This window comes from Lampetra fluviatilis, chromosome 62 (assembly GCF_964198595.1).
Source record: "Lampetra fluviatilis chromosome 62, kcLamFluv1.1, whole genome shotgun sequence".
Classification (NCBI taxonomy): Eukaryota; Metazoa; Chordata; class Hyperoartia; order Petromyzontiformes; family Petromyzontidae; genus Lampetra; species Lampetra fluviatilis.
In genome coordinates, this window is record NC_136336.1 from 5,802,107 (window position 1) to 5,829,482 (window position 27,376).

Here is a 27,376-nt window from a genome sequence, read left to right on the forward strand (position 1 = left end):
CTAGTATACAGGAGGGCGTGGGTTCGATCCCGACCCTGACGCCTGCTGCTGTATAATTGGAGTTTGCGTGTCTCTTTCTCATCATCATCACAGTGGCTAGGAGATGTTAACTGCCTCGCCTGGTATGCAGGAGGGCATGGGTTCGATCCCGACCCTGACGCCTGCTGCTGTATAATTGGAGTTTGCGTGTCTCTTTCTCATCATCATCACAGTGGCTAGATGTTAACTACCTCGCCTGGTACGCAGGAGGTCGTGGGTTCGATCCCTACCCTGACGATTGTATATATATGTCGATTTTTCTCTGGGATCCTCCAGTTTTTCCTTTCCAACATTAAGCATCAACAACGCGCGTGGTCGCGTGGTTTTTTCTCCGGGTCCTCCAGTTTTTCCCTCCACATTCACAATCGACGTGCGTTTAAGAGTATTTGGCTGCTTATAAATATCCATGCGATAAGCCACTTCGTTGAGCTTCCATTTGCGATATTCAGGTCGCAAATGAAAGCTGAAGCATCTGCGAAAAAAACAGCTTCAAAGAGTTCACCGTCGGCTTTCTTCGGGACAAAAATTGAAAATAAAAGATTGTGATCGTCTCACTCCCCCGGCACAAGACTACTCGGTTAAAAAAGAAAAATACCCGCAGACTACGTGGCGTATATTCGCTTGTCTTGTGTCTTGCAGACACAAGACACAATTTGCTGGTGGATCCACAAGTAAAACTATAGAAAAACTGAGGGGTGCGCTTTTTAATGAGGAGTCGCGCCGCCAATTCTCACACCGAGACCCAAGACACGCTCCGTGGCCTGACGCAAATGCCACACGTCAAATAAAACGCCCTCCTCCCTCTCCACCCCCACTACCCCCCACCAAGACCACCCCTCCCTGCTCCCCGCTCCCCACCCCCCCGTATAGCCTATACAGACTCATGGGGCAAGTGCTGTTAGCGTGACGCACCGATGAAGGCCGGCACGGCACACGGAGGCAGTGGCCAGCACCACGCTAGGCCGCCTTTGCCTCCCGATCGGCGATGTTGACTGCACACCGCGCCAAGGTACTCATTTGAGGCCGAGTCGACCTAGGGGGAGGCCCAGAACCAGGTTCAGACAATCGTCACCGGTGGGCGTTGGTGGCAGTGAGAGCGGGAATCGAACTCGGTGGGTTTGCGGCGCGGCGCGCTAACAAACTACACAACCCTCACCCACCCCCACCATTCCCCCCACCGCACACGCACGGTACCGCCGTGCGGCGTGGTAACGCAATAAAAAATAATTTCTTCCGTATGGCGGGGACGTTGTAAACACGAGACCAACGATCGCCGAAGAAACGTCCCGAAGAGGGTTTAAAAAAATAAAATAATAATAATAATAACAACACACCACTGGACGCCAAAAACACACGGCCGGCGATCGACTGGTGGCGGTTGCGGCTGCGGCGATGGGCAGAGGTCGCAAACGGGTTTTGATTCCTTACCCGTAACCGTACCCGGCCGCACCAGGGTCGCAAACGGGTACCCGTTCCCTACCCGTACCCTACCCGAAATGAGTGACAAACGGTTACTCACCAGTGACTCACGGCCTACCCGTATCCGGCCGCACCAGGGTCACAAACGGGTACCTGTACCCGTACCTGGCCGGGTACGGGTAGCCGGGTATCGGGTACCCGGTTGCGACCTCTGGCCGTGGGTCATCGCAACCGGCGGGAAAAATCAGTTCTTGCCGTCGGCGTCATCGTCCCCGGCCGCCGTGTAAATACTTTGGTTCCGCCGTTTGATCTTTTTGACGCCGCTCGCCCCCTCAGTGGCGGCCGTCGGCGCTTGGGCCTGCTCGGGCGTCCGCTTGCACGACGGGGCCTGGCTGCCGGCCGGGGAGGTCGCGAGGGCCACGTCGCCCTGGGTGCCCTGCTGCTGCTGCTGCTGCTTCTCCGCAGCCTCCGTAGAATCATCTTTGTTGACCCCTTTTTTTGAGATGAGAGGATGGTAGGAGGGGAGGGGCGGGGCACCGCACGGAGTGTTTCAGACAACGCGCACGGAGTGTTTCAGGCAACGCACACGGAGTGTTTCAGGCAACGCACACAGAGTGTTTCAGGCAACGCACACGGAGTGTTTCAGGCAACACACACGGAGTGTTTCAGACTACACTACTATACTCTACACCACTATACACTACACCACTATACACTACACTACTATACACTACACCACTATACTCTATACCACTATACTCTATACCACTATACACTACACCACTATACTCTATACCACTATACACTACACCACTATACACTACACCACTATACACTACACCACTATACTCTATACCACTATACTCTATACCACTATACACTACACCACTATACTCTATACCACTATACACTACACCACTATACACTACACCACTATACTCTATACCACTATACTCTATACCACTATACTCTATACCACTATACTCTATACCACTATACTCTATACCACTATACACTATACCACTATACTCTATACCACTATACTCTATACCACTATACACTACACCACTATACACTACACCACTATACTCTATACCACTATACTCTATACCACTATACTCTATACCACTATACTCTATACCACTATACACTATACCACTATACACTACACCACTATACTCTATACCACTATACTCTATACCACTATACACTACACCACTATACACTACACCACTATACTCTATACCACTATACACTACACCACTATACTCTATACCACTATACACTACACCACTATACACTACACCACTATACACTACACCACTATACACTACACCACTATACTCTATACCACTATACTCTATACCACTATACACTACACCACTATACTCTATACCACTATACACTACACCACTATACTCTACACTACTATACACTACACTACTATACACTACACACTACACTACTACACACACCACTATAAACTACACTGCCATACACTACACTATATACTACACATTGGGCTTTATTGATGCCCGTCGTTAAGCGATTAGTCGTTGACAGGAGGGTTCTCATTTTAACAGAGTTGTGGTATGGGCTCCCGACAGCGATGTGCACGATGCCAAACGACGCTTTATGATGCCGTCTTATCGTTCTGATCGTGCTCCTCTGAGTGCGACCTCATGGCTCCCTCACTTATTCTGATTACAGAATTCACAATCATGAGATCCCAATGTCTTAGATGTCTTTCAAAACCATCATCTCCGTCCAAATGCATCTCCCGTGTCTCTCTTGCGCCTCGAGCTTTATTTGTTAATTTAATGTTCTCAGTTTGAGAGTCGATCTCAACGCAAAACACCCGGGGCGAACCCTCTCGTCCACACGAGTCCCAGGGACACAGCTCGGTGAAAGATCCACCTCCTGGGCCACGCACGCTCGTGCGATTTACCAACCCCCCGGGTCCCCAAAACGTCGGAGCACAGGGCCCCCCCCCGCTTAACGTGACGCGCCGGACAAGTTTGGGGGGCCTCGCCTCCAAAGACGACGCAATCACCCGGCGGGGCCTCACCGTCTTCCCCGGGGCTACTTGAACCGCCGACGTCAGCGTCACTGTGGCCGTGATGGACTCGCACGGTACAATCATCCTCCTCCTTCTCCTCCACCTTCTCCTCCACCTTCTCCTCCACCTTCTCCTCCTTCTCCTCATCGTCATCGTCGTCATCGTCGTCGTCCTCTTCATCGTCGTCGAGCGGTATCTCGTCGGGGTTCACCGACGAGGAGGAGAGGCCGGACGTGTCTGCCGAGTAGTCGCTCGGCGGGTCCGGGGAGAAGGCGGCGTCCTCCTGGCGCCACGAAGCGCTGAGCCTAGGGGCGGCAATTCCCGTGTGAAGGGACTCAGCAAAGCGCCTCTCGATTGACGAGCAAACAGGCGCTGCACGAGACCCGAAAGAAAAATGCACGCGGCCATGGGCTGAGAGAGAGAGAGACACGCGGACCTCACGCAAATACACAACGGGCGTGGTCAGGGGTCGGGATCGAACCCGCGGATCCGCTAAATGTGGAAGGGAAAAACAAAAACGTAGGACTCGGAGAAAATCCACGTGACCACGGGGAGAGAGAGACACGCAAACCTCACACAAATACACAATGGGCGTCGTCAGGGGTCGGGATCGAACCCACGTTCCGCTAAATGTGGAGGGGAAAAACAAACACGGAGGACTCGGAAAAAAACCACGTGACCACGGGGAGAGAGAGAGACACGCAAACCTCACGCAAATACACAACGGGCGTCGTCAGGGGTCGGGATCGAACCCACGACGGCCTCCTGCGCGCCAGGCTCGGCAGTCGACGCCTCGCTAGCGCGGCACCCAAACAGTACGGCGGACGGGGCGGGGTGGAAGGGGGCAGTCGGTTTTGCCCGCCCCACCCGCGTCGTGCGGCGTCTCTCACCGCCTGGGCGTGCTGCTGAAGGGGCTGCCCTCGTCCCCGCCGCCGGCGCCCACCATCGCGTAAGGGTCGACAAGGCCCAGGCGTCCGCAGAGCTCCGTGGTTTGCGGGTTGGGGCTGTGGGCGGCCTCGCGTCCGTTGTGGGGCCGCTGCGGGTCGTAGGCCGGCACGGTCGGCAAGAAGTTCTCGGCGACCCGCAGACCATCGCCGAGAGTCTCCGCCAACATCCTCACCTCCTCCTCCGACACGCTGTAGTCCCAGCTGGCGTGGCGGTGGCGACGACAGCGGCCGTGGGGGGGGGTAGAGAACGGAAGAGTGTGTTTTTTGTCGTGGTAAGTGGTCGTTTCAACACGCCGGTAGTAGCAGCAGATGCGTTCCCCCGAAAAGTGCCGCCGGCAAGGGGAAAGACGCGTAAAGAGTAACAGGAGGAACTTCACCATTGGAACCTCATTTGCCAGTAAAAAATATAATTGTTTTTTTACCCTTCTATCTGGCAACAAAACTGACACCTTTTTTACAAGGAGTCATTTTTGCATAGACCACAATACCTGCAGTCATAATGCAAACAAAAAACATAACTCTGATAATGTATTCACTGTCCAACCCATGTGAGACTAGGCTCTAAGGAAAGCTGTCTCGGGTGTGGACCAATCAACTTCAAGGACAGTGCATACATGATCAGAGTTATGTTTTTTGTTTGCATTATGACTGCAGGTATTGTGGTCTATGCACACATTACTACAGGAGGAACTTCTCCACAAATCTGGCTGTCCGCCTGATAAAGCTGGTTGTAATTACTGGCGAAACGTCGTACACTCAAGATTGTAAATGTTGTGGCTTGGCTCTCCAACACACAACCGGTTAGTGCTGTACTAGTTTACTACACTATACACTACTATACACTACACTACTATACACATCACTACTACACTATACACTACACTACTATACACTACACTATACACTACACTATACACTACACTACTATACACTACACTATACACTACACGGGTTTAACGACACATTAATATATTTATTGACGGCACGCGTCCCGCGTTATAACGGCACGCGTCCCGCGTTATGCTAGAACCCGCGTTGCTGCGAAAATGCATTGTAGTGTGAACACCGCATGGCGTGAACACCGCGTAGTCTGAACACCAACGCGTTATGTGAGGACTTGTCGCAAACAATACTTCCCCTCGCAACCGGCTACACTGGCCTGCGGTGGCTAGGAGATGTTAACTACCTCGCCTGGTATACAGGAGGTCGTGGGTTCGATCGCGACCCTGACGCCTGCTGCTGTAAATTTGGAGTTACACTACACTACTATACACGACACCACTATACACAACACCACTATACACTACACTACTATACACTACACTACACACTACAACACTATACACTACACCACTATACACTACACTACACACTACAACACTACACACTACAACACTATACACTACACCACTATACACCACACTACTATACACTACACACCACTCTACACTACATTACACACTACACCACACACTGGGCTCTCGTCGTTAGGCAATTAGTCGTTAACAGGGGTGCTCGTCAAGACGAGTCCTACTGCAGATGATGAGGATACCCCCCCCCGCCCGCCCCACCCCCCAGCTCGCCCCACCCCACCCCCACCCCCTCGCCCGCCCCCCCCGCCCGCCCCACCCCCCAGCTCGCCCCACCCCACCCCCACCCCCTCGCCCGCCCCCCCCGCCCGCCCCACCCCCCAGCTCGCCCCACCCCACCCCACCCCCACCCCCCGCCCGCCCCACCCCACCCCCCCATGGTTCGTACCGTTCGTGCAAGCTCTTGTTCTCAGGCACGTGTTGCTTTTCCGGCGTTGCGCTCACCAGGTGGTTGGTGGCCTGCAGGATGGCCAACCACTCGGGGTCCCACTCTAGCTGCAGGGGCCCCTCCCCGGAGTGGGGGACGTCCAGCACCTGAGTGAAGGGGGGGGGGGCTTTAGGTTTTGTTGTTGTTGTTGTTTTTGTTGTTGTTGTTCTTGCGAAGCCGGCACGAGGTTTTCCCCCTCGTGCAAAGTCGCTCGCGTTAAAATTGGCACGACCAAAACTAAAAACAAAAGTTCGATGTAAAGCTTTCGTGACTGCAGGGATTCATCTTCTTGGTTCTTTCGGTAAAGTCACGTAGATTGGAAATAATAAAATAATACAAAATAAAACATAACGCTACCCCTACCTGCATAATGCACGGGCATTTCACAAGTAGTACATTCAGACGCTGTCTCTCCGACAGACCTGTTCTTCACCTGAGGACGGCTGCTTGCGTTGTGGCCGAAACGTCGTGAGAATTGAATTTTATTATATTTTTAATATTTTATTATTTCCCTTCTACGTGACTTTACCGAAAGAACCAAGAAGATGAATCCCTGCAGTCACGAAAGCTTTAAATCGAAATTTCACAAATGATAGCTCAACAAAGTGGCCTATCACTTGAACATTTATAGCAGCAAAATAATCAAAACAGTCTAAACGCGTGCAGTCGATTCTAAACGTGGAGGGAAAAACGAGAGGACCCGGAAACAAATTCCACGCGACCACGGGGAGAGAGAGAGACACGCAAACTTCAAATATACAGCAGCAGGCGTCAGGGTAGAGATCGAACTCACAAACCTCCTTCATACCAGGCGAGGTAGTTAACATCTACTAGCCACCGTGATGATGATGATGATGAGAGAGACACACGAAAACTCCAGTCACGGAAACTTCAAATCTAGATTGAAATCTAGAGTCCATATAACAACAGGCGTCTGGGTCGGGATCGAACGCCCGGCCATCTGCATACCAGGCGAGGAAGTTAACATCTCGCCACCACGGCACCCCTTAAATAAAGAAATTTTACAAGTTCAACGTTACTCAACAGCAGCAGCAGCAGCCGACGCTACCGCCCAGCGGTCTCGCCGTAAAATCTCGGCGGAGGACGGGGAGGGGACCCCACCTGTAAAAACTCCCGCTGAGGAAGGCATTTGTCCAGCGCCAAGAAGCGCGTCGTCTTCACGGCGTCCTCCCCTTCCTTTTTCTAGAGGGGTGGGGGGAGAATAAAAATATGATCTGTGAACGTCACTTTTAAACCCAGGGGCTCTGAACCCGGGGGTGAGACGCCCCTTTCGGGGGGGTAGCAAGGCATGACCAGATGTTTTGGTTTTAGAAGGTTAACTATCGAAAGCACAAATTAAACACGGGGCACGCAAGTACAATTACTTTGTTTCATCAAACCCTACGCATCTACTAACATTACATTTTTTTTTATAATTCAGAAGCAAAGGGGTGCAAGCTTGCGGTAAAGTTTAAGCACCACTAATCTATGGGCAGTGTGAGTCTATGGGCAGTGAGAGTCTATGGGCAGTGAGAGTCTATGGGCAGTGAGAGTCTATGGGTAGTGTTGAGTCTATGGGTAGTGTGAGTCTATGGGCAGTGAGAGTCTATGGGCAGTGTTGAGTCTATGGGCAGTGTGAGTCTATGGGCAGTGTGAGTCTATGGGCAGTGTTGAGTCGATGGGCAGTGTGAGTCTATGGGCAGTGTGAGTCTATGGGCAGTGTGAGTCTATGGGCAGTGTTGAGTCTATGGGCAGTGTGAGTCTATGGGCAGTGCGAGTCTATGGGCAGTGTTGAGTCGATGGGCAGTGTGAGTCTATGGGCAGTGTGAGTGATATGGGCAGTGTTGAGTCTATGGGCAGTGTGAGTCTATGGACAGTGAGAGTCTATGGGCAGTGTGAGTCTATGGGTAGTGTGAGTCTATGGGCAGTGAGAGTCTATGGGCAGTGTGAATCTATGGGCAGTGTTGAGTCTATGGGCAGTGAAAGTCTATGGACAGTGAGAGTCTATGGGCAGTGAAATTCTATGGGCAACGTGAGTCTATGACAGTGAGTCTATGGGCAGTGAGAGTCTATGGGCAGTGTTGAGTCTATGGGCAGTGTGAGTCTATGGGAAGTGTTGAGTCTATGGACAGTGTTGAGTCTATGGGCAGTGTTGAGTCTATGGGCAGTGTTGAGTCTATGGGCAGTGTGAGTCTATGGGCAGTGAGAGTCTATGGGCAGTGAGAGTCTATGGGCAGTGTTGAGTCTATGGGCAGTGTGAATCTATGGGTAGTGTTGAGTCTATGGGCAGTGAGAGTCTATGGGCAGTGAGAGTCTATGGCAGTGAGAGTCTATGGGCAGTGAGAGTCTATGGCAATGAAAGTATATGGGCAGTGAGAGTCTATGGCAGTGAAAGTCTATGGGCAGTGAGAGTCTATGGCAGTGAAAGTCTACGGGCAGTGACAGTCAAAGGGCAGTGAGAGTGGTTCTTCACCTTTACTGCAAGTCCGCAGTGAAGGTGAAGAACCGCAGCTTTAACCGGGGAACTCTTACGGGGCACTTCACTCGACCGAGAGAAAAGCTTCGGACACGAAACAGTTCACCGACAAGACACGTCGAGCACGGGACACGGGCAACAGCGTGTCGCCCGTAAGACAACGACCGTTTCAGTTTGGTGAAAATCACGCGGCACCGCACGCGGATGAAAGTGGGAGCGACGCACCTTGTGCTCGACGAAGGCGGCGAACTTGACGTGGAGGTGCGCCGAGAACCAGTACGTGGGCCGCAGGTGGTGCAGCAGCTCGGCGGCCGCGGGGCTGCCCAGCGTGTTGGTCTCCACCTCGTTCTGGAAGTGTCGCTTGCGCCGCACAAGCTCCTCGGAGCGGCCGTAGCGGTAGATGCCGCGTGGCCAGTCGTGCGACATGAAGACGTCGAGAGGGAGACGCAGCTGCGCTGGGGCGAGACGGGAGGGTGGGGGGGGCGGGCGAGGGAAGGGGGGGGTTACCGAACGCGACGGGCGGCTGAAGGCTGCGCTCCAAAAGGAAAGGCGGGAAACGGGCGGTCGACTTCGCGGTCGTAGTAGAACTGTGCCGCAATTATACGGCGAGCGACGTGGTGGGCCGTTTGGAAGCGATTTTCAATCGACGTTTCGGATGCGCTGTTGCATGTTACTGGACACCTGTGAAATACTGCACATTAATAGTATTAATACTGGACATTAATATTATAATTCTGATACATGCGTGTATGTGCGTACGTTGAAACTTCTTTTGAGCGCGACGTAGCCAACGGCGCGAATCGGAGGTGCGAGGGAAGGACAATAAACTAAACACACGAATAGCATCTTCTTGGTTCTTTCGGTAAAGTCACGTAGAAGGAAAATAATAAAATAATAAAACATAATAAGATTAAATTCTCACGACGTTTCGGCCACAACACAAGCAGCAGTCCTCAGTTGAAGACAGAGCTGTCTGAAAGACAGCGCTCCAATGAAACGTCGTGATAATTATATTTAATTACGTTAATTTTTATTATTTCCCTTCTACGTGACTTTACCGAAAGAAGATGAATCCCTGCAGTCACGAAAGCTTTAAATCGAAACACAAAAAGCAGTTCTAAAGAAAAGTGCAGAGCTCTAGTGGCTTCCGGCTTCCTACTCTCCGGAAGGAAGAGCGTTCCAGACGGCCACGGAAGCGAGTCTGAAAGCGCAGCGCGATGCGGTGACCGCAATCTTTGTTCGGTGGTCGAGCCAAAAGCCACCGCCACGGCAGAGGTCGCAACCGGGTACCCGATACCCGTACCCTACCCAATACCCTGCTACCCGTACCCGGCCGGGTACGGGAACCCGTTTGCGACCCTGGTGCGGCCGGGTACGGGTAGGCCGTGAGTCACTGGTGAGTAACCGTTTGTCACTCATTTCCCAACGTCTTGTCTCTTCTCACAATTCAAGTTCCTAGAATCAACCCACCCGCACCTGCAACATGGCTTCATCCCAGAGGTCGCAATCGGGTACCCGATACCCGTACCCTACCCGTACCCATGCCGGGTACGGGTAGGGTACGGGTACGGCCGGGTACGGGTACCCGTTTGCGACCCTGGTGCGGCCGGGTACGGGTACGGGTACGGAGTCAAAACCCGTTTGCGACCTCTGAGCCACGGGGATGACCGGAGTTCGCGTGACGATGGTCCACAGCTCCGTGCCGAGATCAGCGAGGCCGTTGCATTTCGGTATCGCAGCGAAGCCGCGGCACGCCCGCCATCAGTCGGCGCGTACCGCGAGACATTTGAAGCGATTTCGATTGACGTTTCAGACTCGCCGTTGAACGGCCAGTGTTGACACGAGCGCGGCGTCACGGCGCTCCGTGTCACGGCGTGTGCGCGGCTACACGGCACGGCGTCACGGCGCTCCGTGTCACGGCGTGTGCGCGGTGAAACAGTGCCGTGTCCCGGCGCACCGCTGTATGCCACAGCGCAGCGTCAACGTGCACAAGAAGGCACTTGCCTGCTTTAACCTGAAGACGTCAAAGTTGCGCACGTGGTAGGCGCTCCGCAAAGTGTTCTGGTTGTAGGGAGGACTTTCAAAGTGACCTACAGCGCAAACAGGGGCGGGTGAGATAATACGTGGGGGGGCGGGCGTAAGGGGTTAAGCGCACGACAAACTCTAAGAATTTCGATTTAAAGCTTTCGTGACTGCAGGGATTCATCTTCTTGGTTCTTTCGGCAAATTTACAACGACAACAACAACGCAAACTGCGATAGGGAGTGAAAAGCAGAGGAAAAGGTAAGCAAGTCGTTAAACACAAATTTACAAAGTGCATAAGTACACTTCCGTGCGAGCCCTGTGTGTCCGCGTGATATCACGAAACCGCATCTGTGACGCCTGCCCCAATCCTTGTTTCAGGTCAACACGGAGAGTGGAAATTGTGGCCGTGTCACTATGGGGAGCAGCGGGACGAAGAGGCAAATTTGATACCGGTTTCACCCTTATTAGAAATCACCAGTACGGTAAAGCCATGACCGCCTACTCCTGTCGAATGCGTCAGGGGTAACCTGTTCGTCTTAGGCACTGCCGAAGGATGGCAAACGAATCTTACCAATGTCTGCCCGAGTTTTAGCACCGTCCTATTTTGCGAATAAAAAACAACGTGGCGACCGTTTTGTTGCAGGCGGATCGCTTCGCTATTCTGTCCCTGCGATGCTGGATGTAATTGCTGGCGAAACGTCGTACTACTCAAGTTGCAAACACTGCGGATTTACTCTCCAACACACCGGTGGGCTCAAGTGGTAACTAATTGGAGCGTTTTGCTGACGTGACAAACCTTACTTGGCTGTGTCGGGATGTGGAGGGTTACGACACATTTACACACGAAGCGATCAAACCCAAAAAACCTTTAAGGTGAATAACATTGGTCGTGAAAGCCTACTACGTGTCAAACTGACTTTACTGTTGGGTCTAAAACCAGTCCGCATGCACCTCTGTGTCCGATGAGTTTCTCCCCGTTCGCAGCAAACGTCAGCAAAAACTGGTTTACGATAACGCCCTATTTACCATGAACGTGACAATATCATCAGAGGGGGAGGGAGAGTTGCAAAGCTCAAGCTTCATAGTAAATACAATCTACAACGCGCGCGGATTTCATGAATCGGACGCAATGTTTGATTGTGAACTCGGGGTGAGGTCAACCACAGCCTCAAACTTCCGTGTCAGCCTGGACAGATGAGAGACTGAACCAGGTGAGAGACTGAACCAGGTGAGAGACTGAAACAGGTGAGAGACTGAACCAGGTGAGAGACTGAACCAGGTGAGAGTCTGGACAGGTGAGAGACTGGACCAGGTGAGAGACTGAACCAGGTGAGAGACTGAACCAGGTGAGATCCTGGACAGGTGAGAGACTGAACCAGGTGAGAGACTGAACCAGGTGAGAGACTGTACAGGTGAGAGACTGAACCAGGTGAGAGTCTGGACAGGTGAGAGACTGGACCAGTTGAGAGACTGAACCAGGTGAGAGACTGAACAGGTGAGAGACTGAACCAGGTGAGAGACTGAACCAGGTGAGAGACTGAACAGGTGAGAGACTGAACCAGGTGAGAGACTGAACCAGGTGAGAGACTGAACCAGGTGAGAGTCTGGACAGGTGAGAGACTGGACCAGTTGAGAGACTGAACCAGGTGAGAGACTGAACAGGTGAGAGACTGAACCAGGTGAGAGACTGAACCAGGTGAGAGTCTGGACAGGTGAGAGACTGGACCAGTTGAGAGACTGAACCAGGTGAGAGACTGGACAGGTGAGAGACTGAACCAGGTGAGAGTCTGGACAGGTGAGAGACTGGACCAGTTGAGAGACTGAACCAGGTGAGAGACTGAACAGGTGAGAGACTGAACCAGGTGAGAGACTGAACCAGGTGAGAGTCTGGACAGGTGAGAGACTGGACCAGTTGAGAGACTGAACCAGGTGAGAGACTGGACAGGTGAGAGACTGAACCAGGTGAGAGTCTGGACAGGTGAGAGACTGAACCAGGTGAGAGACTGAACCAGGTGAGAGTCTGGACAGGTGAGAGACTGAACCAGGTGAGAGACTGAACCAGGTGAGAGACTGAACCAGGTGAGAGACTGAACAGGTGAGAGACTGAACCAGGTGAGAGACTGAACCAGGTGAGAGTCTGGACAGGTGAGAGACTGAACCAGGTGAGAGACTGAACCAGGTGAGAGACTGAACCAGGTGAGAGACTGAACAGGTGAGAGACTGAACCAGGTGAGAGACTGAACCAGGTGAGAGTCTGGACAGGTGAGAGACTGGACCAGTTGAGAGACTGAACCAGGTGAGAGACTGGACAGGTGAGAGACTGAACCAGGTGAGAGTCTGGACAGGTGAGAGACTGAACCAGGTGAGAGACTGAACCAGGTGAGAGTCTGGACAGGTGAGAGACTGAACCAGGTGAGAGACTGAACCAGGTGAGAGACTGAACCAGGTGAGAGACTGAACAGGTGAGAGACTGAACCAGGTGAGAGACTGAACCAGGTGAGAGACTGAACCAGGTGAGAGACTGTACAGGTGAGAGACTGAACAAGGTGAGAGTCTGGACAGGTGAGAGACTGGACCAGTTGAGAGACTGAACCAGGTGAGAGACTGAACAGGTGAGAGACTGAACCAGGTGAGAGACTGAACCAGGTGAGAGTCTGGACAGGTGAGAGACTGAACCAGGTGAGAGACTGAACAGGTGAGAGACTGAACCAGGTGAGAGACTGAACCAGGTGAGAGTCTGGACAGGTGAGAGACTGAACCAGGTGAGAGACTGAACCAGGTGAGAGTCTGGACAGGTGAGAGACTGAACCAGGTGAGAGTCTGGACAGGTGAGAGACTGAACCAGGTGAGAGTCTGGACAGGTGAGAGACTGGACCAGTTGAGAGACTGAACCAGGTGAGAAACTGAACAGGTGAGAGACTGAACCAGGTGAGAGACTGAACCAGGTGAGAGTCTGGACAGGTGAGAGACTGAACCAGGTGAGAGTCTGGACAGGTGAGAGACTGAACCAGGTGAGAGACTGAACCAGGTGAGAGACTGAACCAGGTGAGAGACTGAACCAGGTGAGAGACTGAACCAGGTGAGAGACTGAACAGGTGAGAGACTGAACCAGGTGAGAGACTGAACCAGGTGAGAGACTGAACCAGGTGAGAGTCTGGACAGGTGAGAGACTGAACCAGGTGAGAGACTGAACCAGGTGAGAGACTGAACAGGTGAGAGACTGAACCAGGTGAGAGACTGAACCAGGTGAGAGTCTGGACAGGTGAGAGACTGAACCAGGTGAGAGACTGAACCAGGTGAGAGACTGAACAGGTGAGAGACTGAACCAGGTGAGAGACTGAACCAGGTGAGAGACTGAACCAGGTGAGAGTCTGGACAGGTGAGAGACTGAACCAGGTGAGAGACTGAACCAGGTGAGAGACTGAACAGGTGAGAGACTGAACCAGGTGAGAGACTGAACCAGGTGAGAGTCTGGACAGGTGAGAGACTGAACCAGGTGAGAGACTGAACCAGGTGAGAGTGTGAAAAAGTGAGAGTACACTTAACTTAAAAACATTTGCATAATTTTTTTTATAAAATCATAAACAATTGCAATAATCCTTAAGAATGAGTGTTATAACAAACTAGTGTTCATATTCTTAGGTTTTTTTCGGTAAAGTCACGTGGGTAAAACATTGAAGACGGAAGCTTGTGTTGCCTCCGAAACGTCGTGATTTTTATTTTATTAATTTTAATGTTTTACCTACGTGACTTTACCGAAAAAACCTAAGAATATGAATCCTTGCAGTCACGAAAGCTTCAAATCTAGAACAAACTAGTGTGTTCTACCCCTTTGCACACCGTCAGTCCTGGACAACAACGGAGTTAACGGACCGGAAAATCCTTTATGTAGTTTGCGGGATGTTTCACGTTTTGGCATTTAAATGTGAAAATCGCTGCAGCCACAACGGGTGACCGCAGGCAAGTGACCCCCGGCGCACCTTTCCAGTAATCGTGCTGCTTGTATATCCCGGAGAGGCCACCTATCCTCAAACCACCATAGCGCACCACGCCTGCGTAGCCTGCAATGGAACACAACGCAACGAAGGAGCACGTGCTTTACACCCCCGAGCTCTTCTTGACATACGAAAACCCACACATCCAACTCAGTAAGTCAAAAAAATTAACTCGTAAAAACTAAGTTTTTCACTATAAATCCTTTATATGCATGGCATTATTTTATAATTCATTTCTGTTTTTCTTGAGTAAGAGTTTCATTTTGATCACATTGGTATTTTAAATTAAATATGAAAAAAAAAAATCCTAAAAAGTGGAAAATTTTGGAATTTTTTTTTTCACGAAAATTAATTGTCACGCACAACGAGTCTGTGTGCAAAATGTCAGCTCGATTGGATCACGGGAAGTGGGTAAAAAAAACGACCGAAAGATTTGCACGGTCGTAAGCGCGCAAGCAAGTGAACTTAATATAAAGGATTTAAAAAAGACAACCCAATGCATGCTCATTAAGCGCGGAGGTCAATGCGAGCTTACCCATATAGAATATGTTGGGTGCAACCCAGCCTCCGTAAGACAACTCTTGTAAGTGATTGGCAGCCTCGTGGTTTCCTCCAATGAATACGGTCAGGATCGGCGCTTTCTTTTCTCCAGAGTAGTACCTGCACAGCGACAGGCAGACGCCCGCGTCACTTCAGCGAACGCGTTAAAGACGGCGGGTGGACCCGAAATAAACATTGGCAAGTGCTGACGGCCTGTAGTCTGTGCGGGAGACACACGCGATTAAGACAAACTCGTAGTTCGTAGGAACAGTGGCTAAGAAAGCCTTTATTTATTCACCAGGTAAGTGGCGTGGAATTGTCACAAGCGTCACCCTGAGCCACATATTCTTGCACACCAAACACTTGAATAGCAACTTTGGAGCAATGCAAGATAGGGGAAAAGTACTAAGAGTGGTAAGAAATCTTCTTGGTTCTGTCGGTCAAGTCACGTAGAAGGGAAATAATAAAAAAAAATAAGACATAATACAAAAATATTTTATGATGTTTTATTTTTATTATTTTATTATTTCCTTTCTACGTGACTTTACCGAAAGAATCAAGATAAAATTTTTTTATTATGTTTCATTTTTATTATTTTATTATTTCCCTTCTACGTGACTTTACCGAAAGAACCAAGAAGATGAATCCCTGCAGTCACGAAAGCTTTACATCGAACAGTGGTAAGAAAACTCAAATGATCCATAATAAGAGGCTTTTGGGATAGATTGGAAAAATATAAATGAGTCGTTAAATTCGGCACCACCCAAAACAGCCAATTAGTAAGATTTATCAAGTAAACAAAACATGTCACGACTGGCCGTCCGCCAAAACTGGCTGATGATGCTCGTTTTAATTGCTGGCGAAACGTCGTACTCGAATTGTAAATTTTGTGGGTTTACTCTCCAACACAGCGGTGGTGCTGAACTAGTAACGAATTGGCACGTTTTGTTTATTACACAAACATGGTTAATGGGCTGTGTCGGGTTGTGGCGGGTTTAACGACACATTTATAATTACACAATGTAACCCAAAAACCTCTTATTATGGATGATATTGATCGCGAAAGCCTACGTGTTACACAAACTCAAACGACAGGTATGAATGCGTCGCTTGAACAAAATAAATAAGCCACTGCAAAAGCAACAACAGCATCATAAATCACCATTCATCATTAACGCTGCCTTAAAAAAACATACCAAAGATGACGTTTCAAGCAATGGCCCTACTTCAGAGTAAATTATTTGGTGACGCTGCATTGGCAGTGGTTTACAAGCATGAATAACAAAACATTTGAACACATTTAACAATAAGACTGGCTTAAAAAGGATCAACGTTTCAGGCAAAGGCCCACATCAAACACTTTACTTGCTGGTACCAACTAAAACCCCAGCAATTCTACAAATTTCATTCAATCTACGAAAATGAATGCCGCATTCACCTCATTGAACAATTATTGTCTTAACATAATGCACTTGTACGAGCCGTATACACAAACTGACGCACGTATGCACGGATGTTGAACATCTTCTTCCCCCTCCAGCCCAGCTTAAATATACGCTCCAAGCTTGGTGGTGTTTCATTCTTCACCTGATGACGGCTGCTTGCGTTGTGGCCGAAACGTCGTGAGAATTATTTTATTATGTTTTATTTTTATTATTTAGTTATTTCCCTTCTACGTGACTTTACCGAAAGAACCAAGAAGATCTTTCGCACCCTACGTAGCCGACGGTGCTAATCGGAGGTGCTACCAGCTAAAACATTTTCCACTTCCAGTAGTCGGGCAACCCGAATTCCGCTCTGGCCCCACGCTAGAGAAGCGAACTGATGGGACGGGCGAATGGGGAGCGAGGCTTACTTGTAGAAGGTCTGCATTTGCCTGTACTTGGGTGGCACGGCGACACACTTGAGGTCGGCCTCATTGCGCACGGCTTGGAAGTCGCCACAGCAGAGCAGCAGGTCGACCGTGATGCCCTCGCGGTTCTCCAGGTAGGCGATCGTCTCGTAGATGCGGTCCAACTCGCCGTGGCAGCAGCCTTCCACGGCGATCTTCATGGTCGGCGACTTGAGGGCAGCGCCGGGAGGATCGGAGGGGGGGGAGGACGAAGGGCCAGGGAAGGTCTGCAAGTGCCACACGGTGGAAGAGAGAGAGGAGTTTTTCAACGTGCATTTTTGGAGCATTTGGCGACTGACAATACATTTTCACGTGATACGCCGCTTCGTTGTGCCATCATTTGTGACTGTCAGGGTCACTTCTGAAAAAGATCTACACAGCTCAATGGGCCTTACCTGGTACAAAAAAAAAGTTTATCAACTAACTCAACCATTTAATTTTTACCAGGTTCTTCTTCTTCTTGCGCGTCATGTCTCCTGTCCAACCTATGCGGACGGCCCTTTACCAATATTCTGCACAGGCCACCGCTTCTGGTGTTGGCAAAGCCAAGTCTTGAGTAGCATCGTGGTGCTGCAGGGCATCTCAGAAGATTATCCATGTGGTGTGCTTCTCATGACGACCATCTTGGTCGGATTGGTCAAAAGCTCTGTGATTTCACGAGAGACGGGGATGCATTATACCTTCCTCGTGGTGCATCCCGGTAACTTCTGGAGGGTTATTCCTCGTAAGGCCAAATCCATTAACCACTCATAAACCAACCGTGTCCACCCAAGAGGAGTGTGGACAAAAAAAGCCCGCACTTTCAATCCTCTCAATTGACATAGGATACTCACAGGCCAAACCTGACATCCTGGCAGCTATATCAGAGGAGTGTGACATTGTATGCTGAACAGGAGACACACACAAAGGTTTTACCAGGTAAGGCCCACTGATCTAAATAGCATTACTTTTTAAGAAGCCTGGCTATCACAAATGATAGCTCAACTTAGTGGCTAATCATCGTGTGGAAATGGACAGCATCCAAATAATCTAAACGCGTGTTTCTACATGTGGTGTGGGTCGGGGGTCGGGGAGAACGGGAGGACCCGGAACAAGTATAACCCGTAAAAAAAAGTTTTTCACTATAAATCCTTTATACGCGTGGCGGCTAGTCCTCTCGTCCTCTGGCTTGAGATGGCTGCCACCTATGGGTCAGATGATTGCATTGCACCATTAAGCAATTGGTAATTAAATATAATATTTTTGTCCTAAAAAGTGTAACATTTTTGAGAAAAATTTTTTCACAAACATTAATTGTCAAGCACAACGAGTCTGTGTGGAAAATGTCAGCTCGATTGGATCACGGGAAGTGGGTTAAAAAACGACCGAAAGATTTGCACAGTCCTAAGCAAGCAAGCAAGCGAACTTAATATAAAGGATTTAAAAAATCCACACAACCACGGGGAGACACGCAAACTCCAAACGCACAGCAGGCGTCAGGGTCAGGGATCGCACCCACGACCTGCTGTATACCAGGCAAGGGTGTTCACATCTTGCTAAGGTTGTGTCGGGTGGCGGAGGCTTACGACACGATCTAACCCTCCCCCCCCCAAAAAAACACATTATTATGCATGGCGACGATACTAACAATAGCACTGCAGTATGGGAAATAAAAACTAATTCTTAGGTTTTTTTTTGTTTTATTTTATTTTCATTAATTTTGATGTTTTACCTACGTGACTTTACCGAAAACACCTAAGAATATGATTCCTTGCAGTCACGAAAGCTTCAAATCTAAAATAAAAACTAACTTTGATCAGAGCAGGTGACGCGCCGTTCCTGCAAGTGCCCGAACTTAAGGCCCCCGAATCTGACCGGCAACAGGCAAGACCCACCACCACCACCCACACCACCTACACCACCCACACCACCTACACCACCCACACCACCACCCACCACCCACACCACCACCCACCACCCACACCACCACCACCCACACCACCACCACCACCCACCACCCACACCACCACCCACACCACCACCCACCACCCACACCACCACCACCCACACCACCACCCACACCACCACCACCACCCACACCACCACCACCCACAACACCACCACCCACAGCACCACCACCCACAGCACCACCACCCACACCACCACCACCACCCACACCACCACCACCCACACCACCACCACGCACACCACCACCACCCACACCACCTACATCACCCACACCACCACCACCCACACCACCACCCACACCGCCACCACTCACACCAACACCACTAGCACCACCACCCGTACCACCACACCACCAGAACCACCACCCACACCAACACCACCACCACCACGCACACCACCACCACGCACACCACCACCACGCACACCACCACGCACACCACCACCACCACGCACACCACCACCACCAGCACCACCACCAGCACCACCACCAGCACCACCACCAGCACCACCACCCACACCAACACCACCACGCACACCACCACCAGCACCACCACCAGCACCACCACCAGCACCACCACCAGCACCACCACCCACACCAACACCACCACGCACACCACCACCAGCACCACCACCCGCTCCACCACACCACCAGAACCACCACCCACACCACCACCAGCACCACCATCAGCACCACCACCCGCACCACCAGAACCACCACCAGCACCACCACCAGAACCACCACCACCACCCACACCAACACCACCAGCACCACCAGCACCACCAGCACCACCACCACCAGCACCACCAGCACCACCACCACCAGCACCACCAGCACCACCACCACCACCAGCACCACCAGCACCACCACCAGCACCACCAGCACCACCAGCACCACCAGCACTACCAGCACCACCAGCACCACCACCAGCACCACCACCACCAGCACCACCAGCACCACCACCAGCACCACCAGCACCACCAGCACCACCACCAGCACCACCACCAGCAGCACCACCACCCACACCACCAACACTAACACCACCACGACCCACACCACCACCCAACAAAGATAAATATCCCCCGTATAGCCTTAACAGACTGTAGGGGCAAGTGCTGTTAGCGAGCACCTATGAAAGGCCGGCACGGCACACGACGGGGTGGGTGGCCAGCACCACGCCCGACCGCCTTTGTCTCCCCCAGTGGCGATGTTTACACATCGCACCGGGTACTCGTTTGAGGCCGAGTCGGCCTAGGGGAGAGCCCAGGACCGGTTCAGATAATCGTCACAGGGTGTTGGCCGTGAGCGGGAATCGAATTCGGCTTGCCGGGTTCATAGCGAACCACCGCTCCCCACCACCACCGCAGGAACCGCGGAAGATACCGGGGGGGTGTCGAGCCGTCGATGAAGCAGTGTGAGAAGACGAGAGAGAGACAGAGGGCAGGGGTGAAGGGAGACAATTGTCTTTTAAAAAATACTAAAAATTAAAAGAAAGAGAATCCTGAGGCCTTCAATCTCCCGCCTAGCTCACGTGGGTCTCGTGCCCCGCGCGCCAGCCGTGACCTCTGACCCGTTCCGCCCCCCCGCCGCCGGTGACGTCACCGCGAGCGACGGCCTGCCATTGGTTGGAGGCCGCGGCGCGAACCAAGATGCTTTATTATTATTTTTTTAACAATACGTGATTATTGTTAACTAATTTTCTTTTTTTGTTAACTAAGTGTAATTTTTGTCAACTAGTGTAATTATTGTTAGCTAATTGTATTTTGTTAACTGAGTGTAATTATTGTTAACTAAGTGTGATTATTGTTAACTAATTTTCTTTTTTGTTAACTAAGTGTAATAATAATTGTTAACTAAGTGTAAGTATTGTTAACTAACAGTCACTGTTAGCTATATTATTGATTCTTTCGGTAAAGTCGCGGAGAAGGGAAATAATAAAATGATATAAATATAAAACAATAAAATTCTCACGACGTTTCGATTGCAACACAAGCAATCATCTTCAGGTGTGAAATCCACAGCAATAACTTTGTTTCTTTAAATTTCTTGCCGTGGTTTGAACACCTGATGATGATTGCTTGTGTTGCAATCGAAACGTCGTGAGAATTTTATTGTTTAATATATTTTTATTATTTTATTATTTCCTTTCTACGTGACTTTACCGAAAGAACCAAAAAGAAGAGGCTTTTCATTACTTTTTAAACTAAGTGTGAGTATTGTTAACTAAGTGTAATTATTAACTAGTTGTATTTTTGTTAACTAGTGTAAGTATTATTAACTAAGTGTAGTTAAATTTCGATTTAAAGCTTTCGTGACTGCGGGGATTCGTCTTCTTGGTTCTTTCGGTAAAGTCACGTAGAAGGGAAATAATAAAAAAAAATTATTATTACGTTTTATTTTTATTATTTTATTATTTCCCTTCAAGAAGATAAGTGTAGTTACTGTTAGCTAATTGTATTTTTTGTTAACTAAGTGTAATTATTGTTAACCAATTGTATTTTTTGTTACCTAAGTGTAATTTTTGTTAACCAATTGTATTTTTTGTTAACTAAGTGTAATTTTTGTTAACCAATTGTACGTTTTGTTAACTAAGTGTAATTATTGTTAACCAATTGTATTTTTTGTTAACTAAGTGTAATTATTGTTAACCAATTGTATTTTTTGTTACCTAAGTGTAATTTTTGTTAACCAATTGTATTTTTTGTTAACTAAGTGTAATTATTGTTAACCAATTGTACGTTTTGTTAACTAAGTGTAATTATTGTTAACCAATTGTATTTTTTGTTAACTAAGTGTAATTATTGTGATGATTCGTATTTTCCTTCTTCCACGCGTTTGTCCCACTGATGTGGAGGTGTTCCCACTCTCCTCGCAAATCTTCTCGACGCGTTAAATAAATAATAATTGATTGATCTACACCACGCATCGTGAGGTAATTTTAAGACCTGATTCATCACCATATACAATGCATTCATGCGAACACACATAACGTTCTTTAATATAATATTGCACGTTGTCATTAACATAATTTATGTATATTATTTAACCTGCTGCTTCCCACTTACCTGTGCCGGAGGTGCTGTCGACGTCGTCACCTATTTAAGGCACTTTTTAAGTGCTACGAAGAAGGACCGTTGCCTGAAACGTCGCCTATTACATACGTGTTGAATTTGGATTTGGATTTATTTACACAACCAACTCTGGGCCGGTTTCGACCTTCTGGGTGTCATCAGCAGTTTAGCGCACGTTAGACAATAGGGTCGGGATCGAACCCACGACCTCCTGTATACCAGCCGAGGTAGTTAACATCTCCTAGCCACTGTGATGAGAGAGAGACACGCAAACTTCAAATATACAGCAGGCGTCAGGGTCGGGATCGAACCCACGACCTCCTGCATAGCAGGCGAGATAGTTAACATCTCGTCACGATGGCACCCGATGGGGATGGGCAATCTTTCCCAAGGCATTATTCATGCCAAGATTAGGAAATGTTTAAAAGGTTACAGTTTTTACGTGTGCGGTACTGTGTGTCTGACCATCTCGCAAACCCAGCGGGGTTGTACGTGTGCATGTTGAACTTCTTTCGCACCGTACGTAGCCCAACCGTGATAATCTGGTTCGGGGCGAGTCACACAATGGACCCATGCCTCCAAAAGTGATGAATTACAAGAGCCGAGCACACAGATGGACACACGTGTGTATCCATATGCATAAATATAAAAGATCCCCCCCCCCGCCATATAGCCTTGACATAATATTGGGGCAAGTGCTGCGAGCGAGCACCTATGAAGGCCGGCACGGCACACGAGGGGGTGGGTGGCCAGCACCACGCCCGGCCGCCTTTGTCTCCCCAGTGACGATGTTTGCGCATTTGACCGGGTACTCATTTGAGGCTGAGTCGACCTACACACAGAACACGGGTACACACACGGCCACTTTGAACGCAGCACCGCGCTACCCACCCGGCACGGCTGCAGATGGCAGCACTGCGCAGGGATCGGTGGTCGCGGGAATATTCAAGAAGGTAGCATGAACAATCAAACATAGAACAATTGTTAAGTAAAATAAACACGGTTATAATAATACAAAATAAAACCATTCCAATAAGAAAGTATCTTCTTGGTTCTTTCGGTAAAGTCACGTAGAAGGGAAGTAATAAAATAATAAAAATAGAACATAATAAAATAATTCTCACGACGTTTCGGCCACAACGCAAGCAGCCGTCCTCAGGTGAAACCAGGTCTGTCAGACGCTGTCGCCTCGACAGACCTGGTTTCACCTGAGGACGGCTGCTTGCGTTGTGACCGAAACGTTGTGAGAATTATTTTATTATGTTATATTTTTATGATTTTATTACTTCCCTTCTACGTGACTTTACCGAAAGAACCAAGAAGATGAATCCCTGCAGTCACGAAAGCTTTAAATCGAAATAAGAAAGTACTCTGACTTTTCTAATCGCAAAAAAAATGCAGCTTTGCAATTTGCTAATCGCATTGTTTCAAATTGCGATTTCGATTTGAAATCGATTAATCGTTCAGCCCCAGTCCACAGTCAGCGAGAATGATGGAGAAGGGTATAAAAGGGAGATGCGCGGGAGACTCGGGGCTGTTGTGGTGGGATCTCCGCCTGATGATGATTGGTTTTTTACCCTTCTATCTGGCAACAAAACTGACACCTTTTTTACAAGGAGTCATGTTTGCATAGACCACAATACCTGCAGTCATAATGCAAACAAAAAACACAACTCTGATAATGTATGCACTGTCCTTGAAGTTGATTGGTCCACACCCGAGACAGCTTTCCTTAGAGCCTAGTCTCACATGGTGTTGGACCAGATGACGCCAAAAGGCGCACAACTCAAAGACAATGCACCATCAGAGTATGAGAGCACGGGGTAAGCATTTACACCATTGGAACCTCATTTGCCAGAAGAAAAAAAAAATATGATAATTGTTTTCTTACCCTTTTATCTGGCAACAAAACTGACACCTTTTTTTACAAGGAGTCATGTTTGCATAGACCACAATACCTGCAGCCATAATGCAAACAAAAAACATAACTTTGATAATGTATGCACTGTCCTTGAAGTTGATTGGTCCACACCCGAGACAGCTTTCCTTCGAGCCTAGTCTCACATGGTGTTGGACCAGATGACGCCAAAAGGCGCACAACTCAAAGACAATGCACCATCAGAGTATGAGAGCTCGGGGTAAGCATTTACACCATTAGAACCTCATTTGCCAGAAGAAAAAAAAATATGATAATTGTTTTCTTACCCTTTTATCTGGCAACAAAACTGACACCTTTTTTATACAAGGAGTCATGTTTGCATAGACCACAATACCTACAGCCATAATGCAAACAAAAAACATAACTTTGATAATGTATGCACTGTCCTTGAAGTTGATTTGTCCACACCCGAGACAGCTTTCCTTAGAGCCTAGTCTCACATGGTGTTGGACCAGATGACGCCAAAAGGCGCACAACTCAAAGACAATGCACCATCAGAGTATGAGAGCTCGGGGTAAGCATTTACACCATTGGAACCTCATTTGCCAGAAGAAAAAAAAATATGATAATTGTTTTCTTACCCTTTTATCTGGCAACAAAACTGACACCTTTTTATACAAGGAGTCATGTTTGCATAGACTACAATACCTACAGCCATAATGCAAACAAAAAACATAACTTTGATAATGTATGCACTGTCCTTGAAGTTGATTTGTCCACACCCGAGACAGCTTTCCTTAGAGCCTAGTCTCACATGGTGTTGGACCAGATGACGCCAAAAGGCGCACAACTCAAAGACAATGCACCATCAGAGTATGAGAGCACGGGGTAAGCATTTACACCATTGGAACCTCATTTGCCAGAAGAAAAAAAAAATATGATAATTGTTTTCTTACCCTTTTATCTGGCAACAAAACTGACACCTTTTTTTACAAGGAGTCATGTTTGCATAGACCACAATACCTGCAGCCATAATGCAAACAAAAAACATAACTTTGATAATGTATGCACTGTCCTTGAAGTTGATTGGTCCACACCCGAGACAGCTTTCCTTCGAGCCTAGTCTCACATGGTGTTGGACCAGATGACGCCAAAAGGCGCACAACTCAAATACAATGCACCATCAGAGTATGAGAGCTCGGGGTAAGCATTTACACCATTGGAACCTCATTTGCCAGAAGAAAAAAAAATATGATAATTGTTTTCTTACCCTTTTATCTGGCAACAAAACTGACACCTTTTTTATACAAGGAGTCATGTTTGCATAGACCACAATACCTACAGCCATAATGCAAACAAAAAACATAACTTTGATAATGTATGCACTGTCCTTGAAGTTGATTTGTCCACACCCGAGACAGCTTTCCTTAGAGCCTAGTCTCACATGGTGTTGGACCAGATGACGCCAAAAGGCGCACAACTCAAAGACAATGCACCATCAGAGTATGAGAGCTCGGGGTAAGCATTTACACCATTGGAACCTCATTTGCCAGAAGAAAAAAAATATGATAATTGTTTTCTTACCCTTTTATCTGGCAACAAAACTGACACCTTTTTTTACAAGGAGTCATGTTTGCATAGACCACAATACCTGCAGTCATAATGCAAACAAAAACACAACTTTGATAATGTATGCACTGTCCTTGAAGTTGATTGGTCCACACCCGAGACAGCTTTCCTTAGAGCCTAGTCTCACATGGTGTTGGACCAGATGACGCCAAAAGGCGCACACGTGATGTCAATTGAACGTGCCTTCAATAAAGTGCCATCTCAAGAAAAGTGTGTGGAGGCGTCATTGCACATTCAATGACGCCCCTCCCCACCACCTTACTCACGAAGAGCTGACAAGTGACGTCATCACATCTACACCCCCCCACTCCATCTATTTAAGGAACGAAGCAAGAGGAGAATTTCTCCACAAATCTGGCTGTCGCCTGATGATGCTAGTTGTAATTACTGGCGAAACGTTGTACTCAGATTGTGAAATGTTTTTGGCTTTGCTCTCCAACACACAACCGATGGTGCTGTAACTCGTAACAAATTGGCACGTTCTGTTCACGTGACAAACCTTTACTAGTTGGCTGTATCGGGTGGTGGCGGCTTTTACGACACATTTATATATTTACGCGATCTAACCACCCCTATCCCCCCCCAAAACCTGTATTATGGATGATATTGGTCGCGAAAGCCTGCCACGTGTTAAACTGGTGGTAGAGCCGACACTTTGTACGTAAGTTGAACTTCTTTCGCACCGTACACATGCCACGCCTGGATATGGAATCTTTACCAGTGTCATTGCAGTTGCGGTACGTTCACCGTCATTCACACCAGCAGCATCTTCAAAAAATATTAATAATTTTGGGAGGTGCAAATTAATGTCGCGATGCTCATGAGCTCTATGAATGGTGTGTGTGTGTGTGAGTGCGTTTTTTCTTTAATAAATCAGTGGTTCTTCTTAACTTGGGGTGCACACTTCACCACCTAGGGGTGCGAGATGCCCTTTATTGGGAGTAGCGAGACATGGCCATATTTTTTGTGAGAATGTACATAACACGATGCAACACGATTTTTGTCCCTGGGTAGTGTTGTTTTTTTAATTGCTTATGCCTGCAAAGTACAGCAAATGGCTATTATTCCCCACAAACTTTGATGAATTGCTGCAGTCACGAAAGCTCGAAGTCAAGATTTACACATTTAGTGTTGACGATTGCCAACCAAACGGGTGCAAGGCTGCACTAAAGGACAAGAACCATCATCTTACGCAGTGTGTGTGTGTATTTTCTTCATCTTCTTCTAAGCAACTTCGCCCCTTGATCGGCGATGGAGCGGTCCGTGTCCACGAACATTCCCGCTGGGCGTTGCGATGACATCATTCACGTTATTTCGCTTCGACATTTCACGTATTGCAAAATGTTTCTCCCTCTCAAGAGAGAGAGAGAGAGAGTGAGCGAGAGTGAGCGAGAGTGCAATCGTGTCACTGAAACAACCATCTCATTGAAACGAGCTTCGCTCGTATTACGCGCATGAGTGACAATGACGGAGAGAAATATAATTGTGATAATGACTACAGCACCGCTACAAACACCACCACCACCATCATCATTGCCATCAGCCATGGTCTATCCGCTGCTAGACGAGGAGGTGTTGGTGGGTGGGGGGAGGGGGGGCGGATCCCCATCAGCAGCAGCTGCTGATGACCATGTGGATACTAGAAGATGACGATGATGATGATG

General features: G+C 48.8%; 2 protein-coding genes across 3 annotated transcripts in view; one reads left to right on the plus strand and one right to left on the minus strand.

The window, feature by feature from the left end:
- The window catches only part of LOC144951398 (uncharacterized), a 493,651-nt gene that overhangs the window by 227,128 nt on the left and 239,147 nt on the right, over positions 1-27,376 (plus strand). The window lies entirely within an intron of this gene.
- Positions 905-20,717, minus strand: LOC144951350 (lariat debranching enzyme A-like). 2 transcript variants are annotated; one of them, XM_078881566.1, is made up of 11 exons: positions 20,656-20,717; positions 17,153-17,415; positions 15,293-15,417; positions 14,743-14,823; positions 10,742-10,827; positions 8,963-9,187; positions 7,384-7,464; positions 6,223-6,368; positions 4,408-4,665; positions 3,527-3,822; positions 905-1,950 (listed from the first exon to the last, which is right to left on the minus strand). In XM_078881566.1, the coding sequence occupies exons 2-11, from the start codon at positions 17,347-17,349 to the stop codon at positions 1,703-1,705; spliced, it is 1,743 nt and encodes a 580-aa protein (XP_078737692.1). In that variant the 5' UTR covers positions 17,350-17,415; positions 20,656-20,717; the 3' UTR covers positions 905-1,702. The 2 variants fall into 2 exon arrangements, with proteins under 2 accessions (XP_078737692.1, XP_078737691.1); XM_078881565.1 differs by having other exon boundaries at positions 20,517-20,704.